This window comes from Heterocephalus glaber, unplaced genomic scaffold (genome assembly GCF_053883595.1).
Source record: "Heterocephalus glaber isolate CG9 unplaced genomic scaffold, H.glaber_assembly_v1.0 deba00001472, whole genome shotgun sequence".
NCBI classification, from domain to species: domain Eukaryota; kingdom Metazoa; phylum Chordata; class Mammalia; order Rodentia; family Bathyergidae; genus Heterocephalus; species Heterocephalus glaber.
In genome coordinates, this window is record NW_028258315.1 from 50,959,299 (window position 1) to 50,980,024 (window position 20,726).

The 20,726-nt window shown below is 40.6% G+C and overlaps 1 protein-coding gene across 2 annotated transcripts; it reads right to left on the reverse strand.

Annotated features, from left to right (window-relative positions):
* Nucleotides 1–952: 952 nt before the first annotated feature.
* Nucleotides 953–16,536, reverse strand: Prok2 (prokineticin 2). 2 transcript variants are annotated; one of them, XM_004854206.3, is made up of 4 exons: nucleotides 16,182–16,472; nucleotides 12,763–12,888; nucleotides 5,857–5,919; nucleotides 953–4,677 (listed from the first exon to the last, which is right to left on the reverse strand). In XM_004854206.3, exons 1-4 carry the CDS (start codon nucleotides 16,275–16,277, stop codon nucleotides 4,573–4,575), a joined length of 390 nt encoding a protein of 129 aa, XP_004854263.1. In that variant the 5' UTR covers nucleotides 16,278–16,472; the 3' UTR covers nucleotides 953–4,572. The 2 variants fall into 2 exon arrangements, with proteins under 2 accessions (XP_004854263.1, XP_004854264.1); XM_004854207.3 differs by lacking the exon at nucleotides 5,857–5,919 and having other exon boundaries at nucleotides 16,182–16,536.
* Nucleotides 16,537–20,726: the final 4,190 nt, after the last annotated feature.

The following is a 20,726-nucleotide window of genomic DNA, read 5'->3' on the forward strand; positions in this document are numbered from 1 at the left end:
GGTTCTCAAAGGGGACAATTTATCCCCAAGTTCAACTTCCAGAAGATACCTGCAATGCCTAGAGACACTGTTGTCACATAAGGGGTGTGACTGGAATCTGGTGGGTAGTGGCCAGGGATGCTGCTAAACATCCTGTAACACATGGCAGCATTTTTCACAATACCAACTTACATGGCCCAGAAAGTTAGTGGTGTCTAGGTTAAGGAACCCTGGACAAACATGACAGCACACCTGGAAATGTTCATCACAACGATCTCTTCATGAAGCAGGCTGTCATTTTACCTTGCTGGGACAACTGTGTGTATGTGTATTCCAGACTTCACGATGACATTCTGAGGTGGGCACAAGGTACACACTTGGCAGGCACATAGATTAACCTGTGTATTTTGTCACCTGGGTACCACCATGATTTTCTACTTTCTTGGTTTCTAGTCTGATTTATTCAGTTACTGTGTGGTGCAATACTGGACTTCAGAGCATTCAGATGATTTAGGAACCAGCAGAATAGGTGAAATCCTGAGTTATCAGGGAAAAGGGCTGGAGGAAGGAATATCTGTCGGGGATTTCAGAGGCTGAGTCAACCAAAAGGTGTGCTTGAACATCAGAGGTCCAAGACAGCCGAGGGTTCATGGGAGAGCCAATGGCCAGCCTGGTGAGGCCCAGGCCTGCCTCCCTAGCCTAACTCTAGGGATCTCTGCACAGACTCTTCACATGAGCTGCATGCAACTGCCACTATACCTCTGCAGTCTGTGAGCTTCCCTCTAGAATAACAGAAAACAATCATTTGTACTGAGGACTACAGGAACTGTTGAGGGTGGCAAGAAAAGACAAGACTTTTAGCTACTGCTTTCACTTCTAAACTAACTAGGGAGGTGTCTCATCAAATAGTGTCACATTTAGCAGAAGCCTTTCCATAGAAATGAAATCCTTTATTCTTGTTTAGTGGCTCTTAACTATGAGTATGTTTTAGAATTAATCAGGAAGCTTAAAAAAACCTTCAATACCTAGACTCAGACAAGTTGAACTGGAATCGCTGAGCAGGTTGGATGATGGAGAAATTCAAATGGTACTCCAAGAACAGCATGTTAATGGCATTGCCAACTTTGAAAAATCTGAACATATATTTTGGTGAGGGTAATAAAGTTCACTTAAAAATCATACTGTTAAAGACTGTCATCTGTAGGATATATTAAAAGATGCTAGAAGAGAGATCTGTAGATCTGTTTTACAACATGGTGACAACAGTTAATATTACATACTTGAAAATTACTGAGAACAGATGTTAAGCATTCTCACAAAACATAAGTAGGTGAGGTAATGCATATACTAATTAGCTCCACTTAGCCATTCCACAATGTATACATATTTCAAAACATCATGTTGTGTACCATAAATATATACAAGTTTATTGCCCAATTAAAATTTTTAAAAATACTGGAAGCAATAAAACTTTAACACAAAAGGGAGTAGTAAGAATGAACAAATTAGGGAGAGAGATCAGAGAGTCAAATTCTGAGGATATTATCTGAAATACATGGCAACATGAAGAGAAATCATGAAAGGTTGCCAGTGAATCTTCACCGGATATAAAAAAATGTCCTGCTTTAAAACTAAAATAGTCCCTAACTTTAGTCACTTACAAAACAAAGCTGGAAAAGAGTGGGATAATATTTTTGATATTAGAGCAAATAAAGAAGCAAATAAAGAGGAAAACTGGTTTAGATGTCTGATCTATCCTATCACTAGACTGATTTTGTAAGGCTCTACCAAAAGAGCCACATTGAAATGCTGATGGGGCTGGGCATTTAGCTCAGTGGTTCTGGCATCTGCCTCGGAAGCCAAGGTTCTGAGTTCGATCCCCCGTACTAAAAAAAAGAAAAAGAAAGAAATGCTGAGAAACATGATGGCCTTCAATTAAACTGAAGGGTTTCTGAGGAAAATGCTTTTAATAATATGTTTAATAAAATGTATAAAAATGCTTTTAATAAAACATTAAAGTTAGAGATGGCAGTTTACATAAAAGTCAACATTGGAAAAGAAATCCAGAGGTCCACTTGAGTTTGGCACAAGGTCTATTTCTATCTTATGATGGGTGGAATGCACTGCCTATATTTTAATCAAAATCTACTGGGGACTTCATTTTTCTTGTGGAAAATCCTACTTGCCTTACTGTGTAGAAAATGGTCTATGAAGTCCCAACACTAATGCAGGAGCATGCTAGGAACTGGAAGAAACAGCACCACAGTCCTTACAGGGCCAGGCTTCATATTCTCTGCATAAAATGATTTTTTAAAAAAATCTCCAAGAACCTTATGAGATTTTTGAAACAATTACTTGAGATGTGTCATTTATGGTAGCAAATTAAAAACTAATCTCCAAATAGAAGGGTACACTAAAAATAGTAAGAACAGTAACCAAAGGGAAAGGTAGCAAATGACAAAACTCTGCTCTCATTTTGGGGCACTGAGCCAGCCAGCGCAGTTCTTAATTTTCCACACAGACTGCGCTTTCATTCCCTTGGCTTTGGTTTTACACACATAGTCTATCCAATTAGGTATCAATTTAAAAAAAAATTGAATTGGTATATGTGACAGCAAAATTGTGTATGAGTTGGTTATGTTTTTAACTTTGGTGAAAATAGATGATTGGCCCAAATAAGTTCTCACCACTTATGAAAAGGATGTCTGTAACATTATGTGAAAACAAATTTAGCAGGATTGCTGGAGTGCCTGTTCCTTCACCCATAATTCCACTTGTTGAAGTCAAGCTTTTTCAACAAACACTGGGGAGGAATGTTTCTTGAACCCAAACTAAACTAAATAAAAAATACTACTTTTCTGACCAACTATGGTAATTAGTGCAGCAAGATCCTATATGTTTATGGGACATGTTAGCCCAAGGGATAAAAGCCCACACAATGGGCAACTGTAAATCCTGGCTGGGTAAATAACTATAAAATGGACATTTTTTTTTGGTGGGAGGAACATTTGGTGGGTTAGCATGGGCCAAGTTTAGTCAGTTAAACTCATTTCATATGTTGTTTATTTGTGAGGTTAAACCAGTTTATAATACTTAGTGGGTTTTCAAGGCCAGCCTACGTTGGCATGGCTGTATGATTAGCACCTAGCATGCTGCCTTCCCCCCCATGATACACTCCCTGCCTGCTCCATCAATACCCTGAAAGCCCATGAGTCCACTCCTGATTACAATCACTTCTACATGTCATGATTTTCTTTCATGCTCCAAAACTTCATTGATGTACACATTGTTTATTTCTTTTAGATTACCTTAAAATTCAGGCAAACACAACTTTTCTGGATGTAACATAGAAATGCACGTAGTGTTAGGCCTATTTTACTGACTTTGGAGTCTTCACCCATTTTTGGATGTGGCCTCTATAGAAATCTGCTCACAATAAAACCATGAAAAAAATAAGGATATAATATTAAAATAAATCAAATGATGTACAGTACTGTCATTATTCTGATACAGAATTTTTACACAGCAATATTGATACAGGTACAAATGGCAAGATACCAGGGAATCCATTATGATAGACCTTTTGGTTACAAATAAAGTTTAAATTATAACTTAATTCCAATTTAAAAATGATGACTACTGTTATGCCAGATTAAACTCAATATTTCCTCACGTGACTTTTTTTTTTGGTACCGGGGATCAAACTCAGGATCTTGCACTTGGGAGGCAGGTGGAGGTACCGCTGAGCTAAAACCCTGGCCCATCAAGTGACATTTTTTAGAACATCTCTAACAGGAGAATTTAAAACAAATAAATTTCATGAAAGAGAGAGAGAAAAAAATCATTGTATTGGAAAAGATGTTTTGTTTAAACAAAACCCAAAATCTAGAAATCTGGACTAAGATAATTTGGCTTTTTATTCTTTCTGTCCTTACAACAAAGAGCAGAGTTGAAGTTCACTGGGCTAGACAGGTGCAGGAAAATTCTCTGCCCTCCAAGGAGTAGCTGGGAGTATCCAGTTCAACTACATCCTCTTGTCACTGTTAAACATATCGGGCAAATAGTTCAGTTTGAACCAGTGATTCTCCCAGCAAACTACAGATCCAGACCTTCCTCTCTAAAATGCTAAAGGGCAGTGAGGGAAATGGAAGAGCAAAAAAGTGAGGGCTTTGTAATTCTTTGAGAACTAAGAGACAAGAGACCAAAAAGTGTATGTGTCTCTGTGTGGGGAAGGGACAGAGGAGTTGTAAGAAAAAAGTGCCTCTAACAAAATGTCAATTCTTATTCTCCTCACTTTTGTGAAAGCAGCTGAGTTACTGACATTAAAAAAGCCAAACCAAACCAAACCAAAAAACAAACAAGGAAATGAGAACCAGTTCCATAATGCTTTGCACTTTATATTTCTATCCAAAATTAAAATTCCCTTTCAATAGAAAAAAAATCATTTAAAAAATCAAAGATAAAAATGTCACTTGGAAAGCAGAGGAAACAAGAGCATTTCTTTCTGGCATAATTTTATCTGGCACAATCACAAGTTAAGACTTTATAGACACAATGTGGCTGTTCACATTTAAAGTTTCTACTCTAACATGATTACTTTCGGGCTAAACAAATAAACTGCTTAAATGAAGTCCGTAAGCAGGCCAAGCCTGGCATACAGGGACACGTGTGATGCATTCTCCGCCCAAAAAATGGAACCTAAAGAAAAAAGAAGACCGAGTTAGACCAGATAAAGCTTAAGAACCAAACCAGATCACTGTAGAGATATCATTTTGCAGAATGACTCATGTTTCTTTAGTGTTTACCTGTTAGACATTATACTCAGCCCTTTTCATATGTCATCTTGTAAAGATGGCAAATAGTTTCACCGTACCTATTTTATAGATGAGAGACTGAGGCACAAGCTGTCCAAGATTGCAATATCTAGAACTGGAAGCTTGGCTGGTAGTGGACCAGAGAGAACACACTTTCTGTCTTTCATTTTTCTTATTTCTTTTGTAGCTTCTGAAGCTCCTTAAGAAGAGCCCAACACTGTTGGCATATCCACATCTACACAATAAGCAAGTATAAATCACAATAAATAAATAATACATTAAGTTCACACATTTGCATACAGATACTGGGTGTCAAAGTGCCGGGGATAAATTTTTTTTAAAGGAACATTATGGAAGGAGGTAAGTTCAAGTCACAGAAGTGGAACTCCACAGGCCCTGACCTCTCAGGAACAGGCTTACTTCACTCCAAAAGTCCCCTAAGAACCCAGCCCATGTCACCAGTGACCAGCACAGTGGTTCCCTGTGTCAATGGCAAGTGGAGTACACTCAAAAATATCCATGCCTTCAAGAGTAAGGCAAGCCAAAATCATTTTCCCTTCCCTAGAACTAGGGCCTTTTCAAGTATCTGCCAGTGTTGCAAGCTGTGTGGACAAAGTGTAACCCCAGGCGTGGAGACATGTGACAATCAGTGAAACAAGATGGCAAACAGCGCCAATTCAGGGTAACATGAAAGGGGCCAGCTATTGGAGACCCGTGCGTCAGGGATCCCTCCATAGCTTAACACAGCAGAGAAATGTATTCTTCCTTTTACCAAATACAAATACTGTATTTGGTATCAGTCTAATGTATTTCCTGTCCTAGTCTACAAAGAGGCCACCCCACACCAATTATCTATGCTCAAGAGAAAATCTGAGAAGCATCTTCTAGATACCTTCAAAGAGATTTTATATAAAAAGGCCATCTTCAGACAGTGGCAGAACCATTCTAACCTTACTTTTGGGTGAAACTGATAGGATGGACCCAACTCTATGGTAGTCCAATAAAATAAAGGCCAATAATCTGGGTGTATCGTTTAGTGGTATCATGCTTGCAGTCTTCTTACCTCCTTTTTCCTTTTTCTTCTCTTCCTCTTTTCTCGTTCCTGCCTTCCATTTCCAAAATGGTTCTGGAAGGGTCAGGGAGATGACTGAGATCAATAAACACAAATGAAAGAAAGGGAAGCAACAGGATGGCAGGGTTTGGTGTGGTCAGTGGGCATAGCAAGAAATACCTGAGCTACCCCAGTGCCTTTGTCCTTCTGACACATCATAACTGCCAAGGGTCTAACCACAGTGTCTACATACAGGCACACTGCCCATGTGCTCAAAGGAGACTTGTGCTCAGAATGGTTCTGTCACTGTGTGAGTCAAGGAGTATGCTAAGGGCTGATTCACTTGCTGCCACCAAGAATACAGCAGAGGAAGTGTGTGCTTCTGTATTGGCCTAGACAATTACAAGAATTGTGAGAATTGATAGTAAATGACCTTGACAATTTCCTCTGACCCTAAGGCTTTGAGAATTTCTCTTTCACCAAGCCAAAAACTTCTGCATGTACAAGTGTTTCGCAACCAGGGACAATTCTGCCCACAGGGAACACTTAGCAAGATCCAGAGACACTCCTGTTTGTCAACGTGGGGTACTATTCATGTCAAGTGACTAGAGGCTAGAAATGTTGCTATACATCCTAAATGTCCAGGACAACAAAGAATGATGTAGCCCAAAATGTCAATGGTGCTGGGGTTAAGAAAAACTGACAAGAAGCAACAATGCCCAAGAAAAATGAGCCCAAAGTTAAGTAAAAGATGACGAGCATGTCAAACTGTTAGAAATGGAGCCCACCAAGTATGTTTATTTCATTTGCTCACTCAACAGACATGTACTCAGCGCCGTGTGCATACTGGTCCTTATTTTAGGTGGTGAGGTACAGTGATGAACCGGAGGAAAAGCCCCTGACCATCACAGGGCTGCCACGTTAATGATGAAAGGCAGAACCAGGAAGACAGGCAGCTGCTCCTCAATGCCCTCGTAGTGCTCAGACTTACACTGCATGTATCAGGACACTATGATCACTCTGGGTGGTGAGCACCATGCAGGCAGCAGAAAGGAAAAATAACCACCACCCCTACCTGCCCTGCATCAGGCTTCACAAGGCATTGAGAATAAATATCAACCCAAACCTGCAAGCCAGTTTCTCCCTTGGTCCCTCATGAGACCAGAGAAGCAGCTGCCTCTGGAGGTGAAGTAACATATCTGAGGTCACCCAGCTAGAAACTCAAAGTGCTTGCAGTTGCTCAGTCCTATTTTGTCCCAAGCTGTGATCTCTTTTCAATTACCACCATGCCCTGACTCTAGGCTCTCTGAAGAGTGGGCTGTGCCTATTTTATTTATGAACATTCAGCACTTAGCCTGGCACATAAAAGACACTCAAGAACATATTTGTTAAATGATTGTCATCTCTACCCCACACCTCTTGCACAGACTATAAACTCATTCCCGAACACAAACCACTCACCATCTCTGGTCCCCTGTCTGTACACACTCAGCACCAAGCAGGCCCCATATGATTCAACCACCAAATTCACAGTCGGAGCCACTGCAAAGTCAGGTAGGCTGCAGCCCCTCATTTGCATAGACCCTTCTTGAATCCAGGAGGAGCCCTTGGAATGTGTTCAGGAAGTCATATGTTTTTGTGGAACTTTGCAAAATATCTTTGAATTCTTTTTCTCATTAAGGGCATGAAGACTCTATAAGCATCGGTCTGGATCTTCCTCAACTGACCTTCCTGTAAGGATTACAGATCTCTCTTCCTGTAAGCACTGCAGGTCTCTTTACAACTGATGCCCTTTCTTTTCTCATTCGAACTCAGGTTCTTTTTCCAAAATCCAGTCTGCACACATTCCTCCATCCTCACAGCTTTTCTTAACCTCACCAGGCTGTGGCAATTTTCCTCCTTCATTTATATCTGTAAGCATCTAGTGACAAAGAGCTTGGTTTTTGACATTGTATACTCAGTAGATCCTTGCCCAGTTTTTCACCAACTAGTTTGAGGTTTTTTTTGTTATAAGAAAGATGCAAATAATAAATGGGAAAGTTCTTGAGCTGTTTATGATCATCATTATTGTCCATCCTCTTCTTTAGGGACCTATAAAAGGGAAAGTCCCCATAATGAGCTTCCAAAATGTTACCAGTTAGTTGAGGGTTCTTGGTCAATTGGCATAGAAATCACAAATTGTCAAAATGTAGCTAATTTACTGTTAATGGCCCTATGCTCTGAATAGTAGCTATCAGCTCTTAGGGCTAGAGGCCTTCCTTGCTGCTCAGAGCCAGCAACTATCAGCAGGCCTTGAGAACTCTTCTGGCTACTAGAGATCATGGCTCCTAGCAATTCTCTGCAGCTCTTCATCATTCTCTGCTGCTAGCCATTTACAGTGTTACAGCTCTGGCTGCTGTTTGCTTTTAATACCAGTAGCCTTCAATGTCAACAGCTCTTAAGTGTACCACTTCAGCATGGTCTACTTGAGATAGAAATCATAAGTAGGCAAAATGCCATCTGAGAGGCAATATTAGGACTATGTGGCAGCATCAGGGGGAACAGCACATAGGCTGAACTCACTAAGAGTATGGGGAGTTTCCTTATATAGAAAAAAAGGTGGGCACATGTAATTTGTGTCAGGCTTTCTATTTGGTCATGGGTAGGGAAGGGCACCTCCACCCTGCCCCATGGAAGGTTGCAGAGGGATGGAATCCCCCAGAAAGGCTGCAGGGCAGAGTCATCTAGGATAGATCCATGTCCAAAAGCCCACTGTCCCAAAGCAAATATCTCCTGGAGTAGCTGTGGGGTACCTAAGGTAGTTGGGCTGGCTATAAAGCATTTGGGGCAGGGATAGAAGAAAAGAAATCAAAAGTGCCTTCTGGGGAGAGTGAGGGATCCTTGTGGTGATGGAACTTGATAATATCAACACCAACATCCTGCTTGTGATATTGGATCATAGCTTGGCAGGGTGCTACTATTCGGAGAAACTGGGTAAAGGGTATGTAACACCAAAGTTGGAAAACCCTGTCTTAGACTAAAGCATACTGATGTCTGGCAAATCTCTTTGATTTGAACCTGTAACCACAGCTATGATGCTACCCCAAGAGATCAATGTAGACTGTAGGTCTTGACATCCATGACAGGAAAAAATGAGGACATGAGCATATTGTGCTTTCTTCTAACCATCGATCATGAAATTTTTTAGTTCTACTGATTATAGTTTATACTTATTAAATGATTAACTTTTTAAAAAGTTTGTATCTGACATTATGTTTACAATGTTCTGTCATAGGTTAGCTTTAAAAATGGAAATCACTAATAATTTTTTTAAATTTTCAATTTTTCTTTAAACAAATAAGATTCAGTGTTTTCTTTAAAAGTTTTCCCTTCAGAATAGGAAAAGATATATGCCACGTTTTAAAGTAAAGTTGAAAAAAAAAGAAAATTAATGCTAAAATTGTTTAAGAGTTGAGTCAGGTTACAGTGCAGTGGCAGAATACTTGCCTAGCATGAGCAAGGCCTGTGTTCAATCCCACATTGAAAAAAAAATGGAGCAAATTAAAAACAAGATTTAGAGAAACACAGTTGGCTTAAATTGCAAAAAAAGATAAAATAACAGGCAATAAAAATTAAAATATTAATTATATTAATTGAAGTAGAATAGAAAATTTAACATAATACCTTGTCTTTTTTTTTTCCGGTACCAGGCATTGAACTCAGGACCTTGTGCTTGCAAGGCAGGTGGCAGCACCACTGAGCTAAATCCCCAGCCCAATACCTTGTCTTTTAATACTTATTTTTTCACTTAATTTTATTATGAGAACCAAAAATCTGTTAAAAAGTATAGCTAGTAATAGAAATTAGAATATCTATTTTATAAACAGAAACCATTTCCTGCAGACATGACTCAGAAAGTTATTCATTAACTGTTAAGAAATTATTACAAATGAATACCCGTTAAAACTATTATTTGCTTAAAATGTGTTTACAAAATATGTTTTTTTTAGAAGGAAAAAAGTATTTACCTATAGAGATAGAATATAATTATCAAATATAAAGTTAAAAACTATACAATTATAAAATGGTAGTGACTGTAAACCCTACAACTCATCTGATGCATCTGTAATAAAAGGGTAAAATAACCTCAGTGGCTATCAGTCTCCACCTACAGCTTTCAGTTTCATTCATCAAACCCTGTTCATTTTACTCAAATGTATTTTGCTGGCTAACAGGTGTGCCAAACCAAAATGACAAAATAATTTTCTATAGTGTCTCCATTTTTTCTATCTACTATGAAACCATTTAACTTGAGTAGAATTAAATGCTGTACCATAATGTCTACCAGGATATATTTATAAAAAACTTTTTCCTCAATTTGTTTTGAGGAGACCATACATAAGACCATACATAATCAGATTTTTAAAAAAGAAAATGTTGTTTTCATCTGTAACAAGTAGCAACTCCAGGACCTACTCTTAAAACAGGTCATCAAGCTGGAGGTTTAGCTCAGTGGTGCTGTGCTTGCCTCGAAAGCGCAAGGTCCTGAGTTCAATCCCCGGTACCACATACAAAAAGAAGGTCATCAAAATGACCTTTGAAAATATATTTCTAAAAATGAAAAGAAAAAATAATAGTAGGAAATGTTATGAATTGAGTTCTAGAAATCATTCCAAGTAGACATCTGAATGGAGGCAATATAAAATCTGACATAAACCTTATCTTTTACTGCTTCTGTTATTTTAATACTTAATTTTACTATGGAAACCATTATCTGTTCAAGATTTTATTACTAGACCTGTGATTACAAAAAAAAGACAAACATAGGCTTAGGAGAGATGATTGATTTTGTTAACTTTTAGAAGTGACATGGCACTAAATCTGAATTTGAAGTTGTTGAGGAACCAGGGGACAATTTGATTCTCTTTCAAACATCTCAGATTTGGAAAACTTATCAAAACTACCACAGGGCACAGATCCCCACTCCAGACCATTAGCCCTTATCCCAGTGAATAATCTAGTCTCTGTTATCCATCCGTGCTATTTTTGGTTAATTGTACTTTAAAAATGTTCAAATTAACAGAATATTTCTTTTCACAGAGGCAGAGGAACTCCATGACAGGACCACATGGACGATGGCATGTCAGAAAGAAGGGAAGGTTAGCACATCCCTGTGGGACCTTGACTTGCTTCTAAACCTCTTTAAAGCTTAATGTGGCTGTATATAGAATGTGACAAAAATAACCTAACCCACAGGCTTGTGGTGAGTATTCAGTCAGAACACGCAACAGTCAGAACACAGCATCTGGCCCATCATAGCACTTAACAAGTGGCAACTATTATTATTAACATGAAAAGAGTTCCACAGTCGTGTTGCACGCCACTTGCTCTTTAAGGAAACAATACTAGATAGATTTCACATGTCTAGAACATGTGAAGTTACTCTAACACTGTAGAAAGTGCCACAATTCCTGAAGGAGAAGGGGAAGAGTAACTTTTCAGAGACAAGGACTGAAAGGTACCAATAAGGACTCACATCCAATCCTCATTCTGAGAGCTGAGAGCAGTGCCCAAGGCGACTGGGCCGCTCTACCTACTCGTGGGGAGTTTGGCATTGAGAGTGACAACTCATGCTTTAAAACCTTGTCTGTCTTCAGACGTCCAAGAGTAAAAGGTGCATATCATATTTGAACACGGCAATACAGTCTTGTGTGGTGAAACTACAGGGAGGAATAGTCTGGATGTAACAGGAAGCATTGCACAAGGCAACCACAGAAAAGTCAACGGCTAATTTAGTCTTCAGATGGGTTGGGTCAACTAGAACCTGTATTTCTGCCCACAGCCCACAGTTTACTTAATCATGTTTGCTCTAAGAAGGGCAAAATATTAAGTGATATCTGGCACTGTAGATTACAGGAAAGATGTCTAGTTCTATTATAGTTGTAAATGGTGAATCACATGTGGAAAAAATAAAGTAGAAGGTAGAATTCTGTTGGACTTGAAAATATTCAACAGAGTATAAAATGTGGAGCGAGAACAGCAAAAAGAAGTTGAGTTCTGCCTTCAGCCAGTTTTCCGGCCTGGGGCTCAATGCCCCGGACCACAATTCACAGACAAGTACACGGGGGAGGAGAGACTGGAGTGAGGGCCTGCAACCTGGCAGCCCTAGGGGATCTGCTGGTGCTGTACAGTATTCCAAATGTCTTTAATTTGCAGGGCACGAACCCACCTTCCAGCAGCGCCACACGCTTTACTGCTCCTTTCTGCCTCCCTCCAACCCCTCTCCTGATGAATGCACACCTGCGGGCCCCACAGGTAAGCATAACCTCCAAAGCCCTGTCCAAACCCATCCTGAAGTCCTCCGGTTATGCCACTTAGTGACAGTAACTTTCCCAAAATGTTATTCAGGTCACTATAAGATTGGGCCTTTACATAATAAAATTAAAATGTCATTCATTAAATTAAATTAAACATCATTAATCTCTCCAATCATGAACCATGTATTCTATGAGCACAGAGACAAAACATCAAACTTTTAAGTTAAGATGTAAGAGGAATGGCATTATTGGTAATTTTCTGAAAAAACAAAACACAAATCCTATTTCTGCTTTATCAGCAGGTCTAATACTAAGTCTTCTCAGAAACTTTTATACTTTGGTTTCTGTAAAGAAACATATTAGAAATCTGATATACACTTTTTCCTAAATAATTTCTGGTCCTATTCATCTGTTAGAAATTATTTTGACAATATGTTTCTAACGCCAGCAAGAACATCGATAGTGGACAGGATAGGACAGGGTGGTTCTTTCCTATCACTGTCTCCTCTGACGTCCAACTTCGGGGACACTACCCCAGGCTTCCAGTCTTATACAGGCCTTGCTTGGAGTTAAGATACAGCAACAGAGGAGAATTACCATAAATGCAAATAGATACACTAACTTTTCGAGTCTGTGGATGGCAGCTGTCTCCCACTTTGCCCATAGGTGTGCAAATCCTTATGCTCTTAACCCAGATACTAACAGCACAGCACATGCCTCGACCACACTGGGGGTCCTTGTCGCAGGCCTGAAATGCAATAAACAAACAGATAAATACAGACAACGGGAAAGATACAGGCTAGAGAAATCTACAATTAGCAGTGAAAATGCTCTTTAAATACCCAACACTATGATTTTAATAATCATGTATATATATACAAAAGGAACTGTAAGCTTCATTTACTTGTACATATTTATACTAAAGTCTTACCAGAATAGATTTTTCTAGTTTTTAAAAGATGGACTACATAAAAGCTCCTACACTATGAAAATCATAAACATAAGATTTTAAAAAATCAAAATCAGCTTTTCCTAGTGCTTTATGGCTGAATTGGCTTGGAACTTAAAGAATGAGTCTATATTAGTCTTACACTATATATGCCCATTAGGAACTACATAATCGAATCACAAGGTTTTATGACTATTAACTGCAGAATACATTGGGCCTAATGTTAAAAAGAGATATAAATGGTCTCTAAATCTGACATGAAACACTCTAGACCTATAAAGGCACTGATGTAAATTTTAGAAGTGGTCATTTTCCCTTTCAAATATTTGCAGTTTGGTTCATGAGATTTACTGTTTCTCACATCACTAAATTGATTTTCACCATTTCCTCTTTTAAAAAAGAAGTTTCATAGGTTGAGAATGGACAGATTAAGACTTGTATCTTATGATACTTTTCTTTCAGCTGAATAAGTTGTAAAATGGAAATTACTGGCTTAAGTTGTACATATGTCATACTACAAAATCAGCCTAGCTATCCCATAACATCCTCCAGATTAATACATTTAAGTAACAGCTGCAGTTATTAACAGTAATTACCCAAACTACCTGCTCCCAATATAAAACTGGTAAATACCTGTAATCAAAGAATCAACTATGGAGGATTTTCCATAGTCTACTGAACACAAATAATGGCGTTTAAATTTATTTGCATAAAAATGGATCTGAAGAACTATTTTTCTTTCCCAGAGTTAACAAAAAATGGGACACTATCTTGCGCAATAACTGTTTTGCTAGTGATAAAGTAAACCATCCTGTACTGTATATGAGAGATGCTAAAAGGTCTATAATTTAGGCACAAATTTAAATGTACATTTGCTAGAAACACCTAAAACAGTCCAGTCTTTCAAAGAACTCAGTCTTGAGGACAGTCATAACTTCTCAAAACATAACAATATGGGCTCATTCTTAGTATTATTGTGTTGGAGCTTATTTACTTTCTCTGTTAGAATTTTTCCATCTATTTTAAACAAATATGTGGCTAAAGCTATCATTTCATTTTGTGTGGTTTGGATTATATAGAGCCCTCAACCATTTCCATTTTCCAGTTTTTAATCTGTATGCCAGAAAACATGTATACGTAGACATCACATTCCATGGATGAGATGTCCAGTTAACAATCTTTTCCAATACAATTTTAACAAATCTATATGGACATATAAATCAACTTCAAAATACCTATGTATTACTAAAAAAAGTAAATACTTAAGCTGAGAGTTTCAGCCAATATTTTATTTCAGCAGATGCTTAATACCCTGAATTCTGAAGCCCCACCAGCTCTTTTTATAAGACAATCAAAAATCCAGCCAAAATCCTTTAAAATTCAATCAATCACTTGGATGTTTAACATCCTATATATATCTAGATAAGTCACTGAGATTTTCATTTGAATCCAGATGGTTCCTGTCAGGGAAATGTAACTACATTTTATTGCCATGTGGCTTAAGAGAAAGCTTTAAAAATACTCTTTTTGTAACACCGAGTTACAACAGCAGCAGCACACACGACCACATAATAAACCCAGCCCAAACCTCTTCAATAGACATACAATGTGATAAAATTTCATTTTGCAACAGAAAAGCTTCAGTTCTTGGAGAATTTGCAAAGAGTTACTTAAGTTTATATAATTTTAATTGGACAGTTGTTTCCTAATGCCCTTCATCCTTAACCCATTGGAGACCTATTCAACTAGCCTTTTCCTGTGAATGGAACAAAAAGATACTTACATTGCAAAGGAATCTTGTGCTCAGAGGATTAGGAGACATTTAAAATGAGCCAGCAGGGGAAGACGGAAACAAACTCAACCCTGTTACAATTCTCATGTTTTAAAAAGACCTGGACAAACTTTTGTTCAACCACATGGGCTACTGACAAAGTTATACAAATAATTTAAAAAAATCTAATAAATACCGCAAGTTCATAACTATGTATTGAATGTAATCAAATACTGTATACTGTCATAGTACAGGGCTTTCAAAACGTCATCAAACTACTGACTAATAGAGAGGCAACAGAGCTTTATTTTCTCTTGATAACAACACTTCCTTTAAATCAAATGTTATTGCCTATCTATGTCTCGTTTAAAGTACATATATTCCATTTTTAATTAAGCCTGATAACATGTATCTTGATATTTGAAGTAATTTAATAGAATAAATGAATTTAATGAAGTGAAATACTTCAACATTTAAAAAAAGAGTAAGACAGTTGAACAACGAGCAAGTCGCAGAGGTTTTGCATAATTGAGGTAAACTAGACTAGACCTTTCCAGTTTGTACTGTACACTCATTCTTCAGATACACACAAAGAAAACTGTGGGGAGTCGGACAGTACTGACTAGGCGCCACTTCCAAAAGTGATGAAGACGTCCTGGGTTTAAAGAGGGTTTGCTTGGCAGCCTCCTCCATCCTGACGTCCTGGAGGTGCTTTATCAGGACCCAGAAACGGAAAAGTTTTACAGGGAGGACCTCAAGAGGCTGAAGGAAAGAAAGAAAAACACCGGAACCCGGGAGGAAGAGGCCACAATTGCTTTTCAAAGCGCATATATGGCCTTGACCCAAGTCATTTCAAAGGGTTTCTGCTGGGGACACACAGGGCGGGGGGGGGGCAAACTCCGTGAATTTCGGATTAAGACCGGCGGGACTAGGGATATTCCTCTCGCCTCCTTGCATTTCAGGGAGGGGTCGTCAATTTTGAACGGTTCGGGACTGCAGGGCCTTGAAAAGTACCTAAAAAGACTCAACGAAACTTCTGTCACCTAGCAAACAGACTCAAGCCGAGGCGCGAGGTTGTGGGGTCAGGAGGGAGAAGTGGAAAGTGGTGGGCAAGGTGGTGGTTGACACTCGTCATTTTTTCTCGTGTCTCGAGTCGTCGGCAGCTTTGGTCCCAAGTGGACCAAAGGGCGGCTCAGACAGGTGTCCCCTGCCCCTGGCGACCCTCCCCATTCCCCTGCACGCCATTCTGCGCCCCAGTCCCAATTCCCTCGGGCGAATCCCGGTGTGCGCCCCGCGCCGACAGGTGCGCCCGGGCTCTTACCCCGGTGATCACCGCGGCGTCCCCAGCCCAGGGTGAGAGCAACAGTGGCGGCAGCAGGAGCAGGAGCAGGACCTGGGCACAGCGCGGGCTTCTCATTGCGCCCTCGGGCGTGCGCCGCGGCTGGGGCGGTCAGGGGCGCTGGGCCGGTCGGGCGCGGAGGTACGCACGACAGCGGGCAGGCGAGACGGCGGCTCCGAGAGCCCGAGTGCGATTATAAAGGCGAGTCCTTCCGTGACTCACACCGGCGGCCGCCCGGCAGCGCGCACAGGGGCACGGCGCGGGCACACACCCCACGCCCCCCGGCGCACACGCGCGCCCACCCCCGGCCGCCCCGAGCCACGCACGTGCTGCGCCCCGCCTAGCCCGGGCGCGGCGCAGGCAGCGCCTCCCGCGGGGCGCCCCGCTCCATGCCATTCTTCCCGCGGTCGCCCGCCGCTCCTTTCCGCACGCGCCCCAGAGTCGCTTTTGTGGTCTCAGAGACACTCCTTTGCTGTCCTGGTTTCCAAAGCTCCACGTGCTCCCTGGCCACAACTTGCAGATCATTTGCTCTGCAGATGTCGGGACAGGCTACTACGTGCCAGGCGCCTCGGGCACATGAGACGCGGGGTGGGGGTGCGCGACAGCCCCGAATGTGTTCGTTTGTGCTCATCCATACGAGCACCCACTGTATGTCATATAGTGCCACCAGTTCTGTCCTCGTGGGACAGCTGAACAGGAAAGACACATCCAACTCTGGAAACGTGATAAGCTAGGGAAAAGAACAAAGAGAGCCCCCAGTCACCGACGACCCTGATGGCGGAGGAGTTTGTCCTTCCAGCTGTGGAAGGCGTATTTCTTTAATTTAAAATGCCTTCCCTTGACGCTCACATGTGTTCCTGACCTTCTCTTCTCTGATTTTCCTCACATGTATTTCCTCCGTTCTTCTTCAGCCAGAGCAGCTCAGGATGATGCCAACGGGAAATGAGAACTCCCAGCTCCGTGTGCCAGCCTGAGGCTCCTTAACCCATAGGTGGGCAGCTCGCTCTCATTTTCCAGCCCAGGAAGACCAGCGTTTAGTCTTAGAAGAGGTGATTTGGCGTTACTGTGATTCCTTCGTGCATGTAAACAAGAACAGAGTGGCCACTGGCGTCTAATCACTTCATGAGAGGACAAATGACAAATTCTCTGACCCTAGCCTAACTCCACCTGTACACATCAACAAAGACGATTTCAAGAGTTACCTAGGTGTGACCACGCTACACTTATTCGAACGCTCCCTGGTCCCCCGCCCCATGCTCAGAACCTCCGACTTTCCTCTTTCAGAACCACAGACTGTTGAAAAGTGTCTGCATAGTTCAGCCTCTTTAATAAATGCAGTAAGGAGAGTTGAGACAAAGCTACTTGCAGACTGTGAGGCTCCCCCATGCCAAAGCATTCAGACGAAATGTTAAAAAAAAAAAACCATATGAAAAGGGCAGGCAATTATCTGAATGTTAAACAGCTGAATTTGAGAAACTCAAATCTTTAATTTTTAAACCCCCTCATTTTTTTCAGCATGTTTTCATGTTGGGAAATGTTCTGAAACAAAAAACACAGAAGGAATCAACCTTTTTTTTTTTTTAACTTTAAAAAACTGTTAAAATTAGAGTTACAGTAAAATAAGTGGAAACAGTAGCAAGTGACAGACTTTTCCAGTCTGCATGCCAGCCAGAGCATGGGAACGCTGCCGGGCGAATGTAAAAACCAGTCAACATGGATTTTAACTTTCTTAGAATTTTTTTTAAAATAGCCTATTTTATATTCACTACTATTGAATGCCAGCTTGGGTATTCCCTGCTTCTCTGAGCATACACAGGCAAAATCTGATCTCAAAAGTGGCTGTCTTGTTGCAGTGTTGTTTGGAAAACAATCCTCATAAGGCTGTTTTGAAAACAGTATTGGTTTGGTTTCATGTTGTTCCTTTGGGGACTGCTCCCCGCCCCCTTAGGTGCCAGGGATCAAACCTACGGCCTTGCACATGCTAGGCTGGCAAGGAAGGACTCTGCCACTGAGCTACACCTCCAACCCTCTTTGGGGTCTTTGATTTGCTTTAAGGCTTTAGAGGAGAATTGGAGGTTCTTGATAAAATGTCTGAAATCCATGGCTAAATTTGAAAGCCAAATCTGACTTCAATTCTTATAAATGGAAAAATGAATGAATTTGGGTTAGTCTGGAAAATAAGGTAGGAAGGCCAACCTACCAGAAATTAAATGAAAATTGAAGAGTAGTTTTCTATTTTATTACTGCAGCCTGTTAATGATTCTGCATGATCAGTTCAGTCCAGGGATAACTGGGGGTGAGGCATGAACCTTGAGTGTTTCTGAGTATAGACCCATATTCTAACCATGCACAGAGGCTCAGCTGAACTGAAGGTATAATACAAGTGAGTCAATAGAACCCCATGTTAGTGCATCAGAATGAGCCGAGTTGGAGTTCCTGACACCACTGGGCAAATTCCTTAATCTTTGAAGCCTCTGTTTCCTCTCCTGTAAAATGGCTATAAAACACCACCCTCCTGGGATACAAACCCCATGGGGTTTAAAGGGAGTAACACCTGGAAGGTGCTGAGCACAGTGGCTGGAACAGACTGGGAGCCATTTTACAGTTACCTCTTATTAAATGTTATCATTTGTCTCTCCTGACAATTATGGCGAACACTGAAATAGGTCTTTTTTGTCTTTCCCACCAGATTAGGTTGTGTCCTTCTTCCAACTGGGCTCCTTTTGTTTATTTTTCTGAAATCCCTCTTGTACACAACATAATGGCAAGCATACAGCCAGTACTCATAAGTAACAGATGATCACCTGGGATCTACCCTGTGGAGGAAGGGCAACAGCAAGTTATAAGCAAGTGACATACAGTGTAGACACATTTAATTTACATGAATTAATTAAATGTAGTCAGCAAAAACAGAGAGGTAGACATTGTGAACGTCGAAGCTGGACAGGTGATTTGCTTGTCACTGTACTCAGAAGACATGGGACTGAAATGAGGTGAGCAGGGGAAAACCACGCCTGTCTCATGGCAGTCACTTGTTGACCCAGGTTGACAAAGGCTCCATCTTAAAACATGCTTCATGACTGGCAGTATAGAGTGGTATACTGGGTTAAATCATGTCCTAACCCCTAGTACCTATAAGTGTGACCTTATTTGGAAATAGGGTCTTTCCAGATATAATGAACTGAAGATAGAGCCGGGATTTTAGCTCAGTGGTTCTGCCACCTGCCTCACAAGCGCAAGGTACCAAGTTCAATGCCTGGTACCAAAACAAAACTGAAGATGAAGTCATACTGGGTTTTGTGTGTCAAATGACTAAATCCAATGATGATGTCTTTGTAAGAGAAAGGAGAGGGAGATTTAGATACAGAAGCACATAAAGATCCACACACAAAGAGGAATTCTACATGCAGCTGGACACAGAGACTAGAGTGCTGCATCTACAAACCAAGGAACACCAAGAATGCCAACAATAGGAGGACCTGGAAGAGCAAGGAAGAACTCCTCTGTGGTGCCTTTACAAAGAGCATGGCCTCGCTGACATCCTGGTTTTGCATGTCTAACCTCCAAAACCGTGAGAGAATACATTTCTGAGGTTCTAAGTCACCCAGTTTTAGTAACTTCTTATGAAACTAAAACAGGTGGTGAGAGCTGGAAGGCTGCACATCGACTTTAAACTTTAGTCTCTGCTTGGAACTGATGCCTGTCATTGTTCCTCACATTTTAGGGACTGAAACAAGTCATATGACAGTCTGTCTTGAAGGGGACAGACAGTGAAAATCTGCAATTCACTCTGGTTTCTGAAAGAACCAGAAATCTGGTGACTAACATCATATTCTACAGGAAAGGGATCATTAGTGGCTTGGACTCCTTAGTAAGCTTAATGAAATTAGAATTATTAGTAATTCTTATTACAAATGATAATGTTGTGTTATTTCCTTTGTAGTTTTTCTAGTTTAGCACTCCTTACACTGGAATTACATAAAACCCCTGAAAGGGAGTGAAGATCTAAACTGGAGATATTTTCTTTTAGGTAGGTAGTAAGCAATCATTCATTCATTCCACAGGTACTTACTAAGCATATACTGTATGCCAGATTGGAACAAAGCACCAGGGTTCAATAAATATTTGTTGACCACATTACTAAAAATGGAGAGGGGAGAATGGAGGGGTGGAAAGAGTAGAGCTCACAGGAGACCACTGCAGGGACCTTGTTGGTAGCTAAGAGGAGTTGCGAACTGGTTCACATAAGAACGGAAATGACTAGAGTTTGATGTTGGTTAAGATCAAGGGTGGAGAAGGAAATGTCAAGACCGGCCTCATATAACTGACTGATCATGGGGATGCTGGAAATCAGTGTGTGGGGAAAGCAGAGGGAAGAGGCTGAACTAAAGATAAAATTCTAGACATTTTTACCTTAAAATGTTCTTTTAAAAAAAATTGCCCATTTTATAGAATGTAGCCACAGTGGTAAAATTGTAGTTCAGAGATTGAAAAACTGTCACCTATTGTTTTTGTAAATAAAGTTTT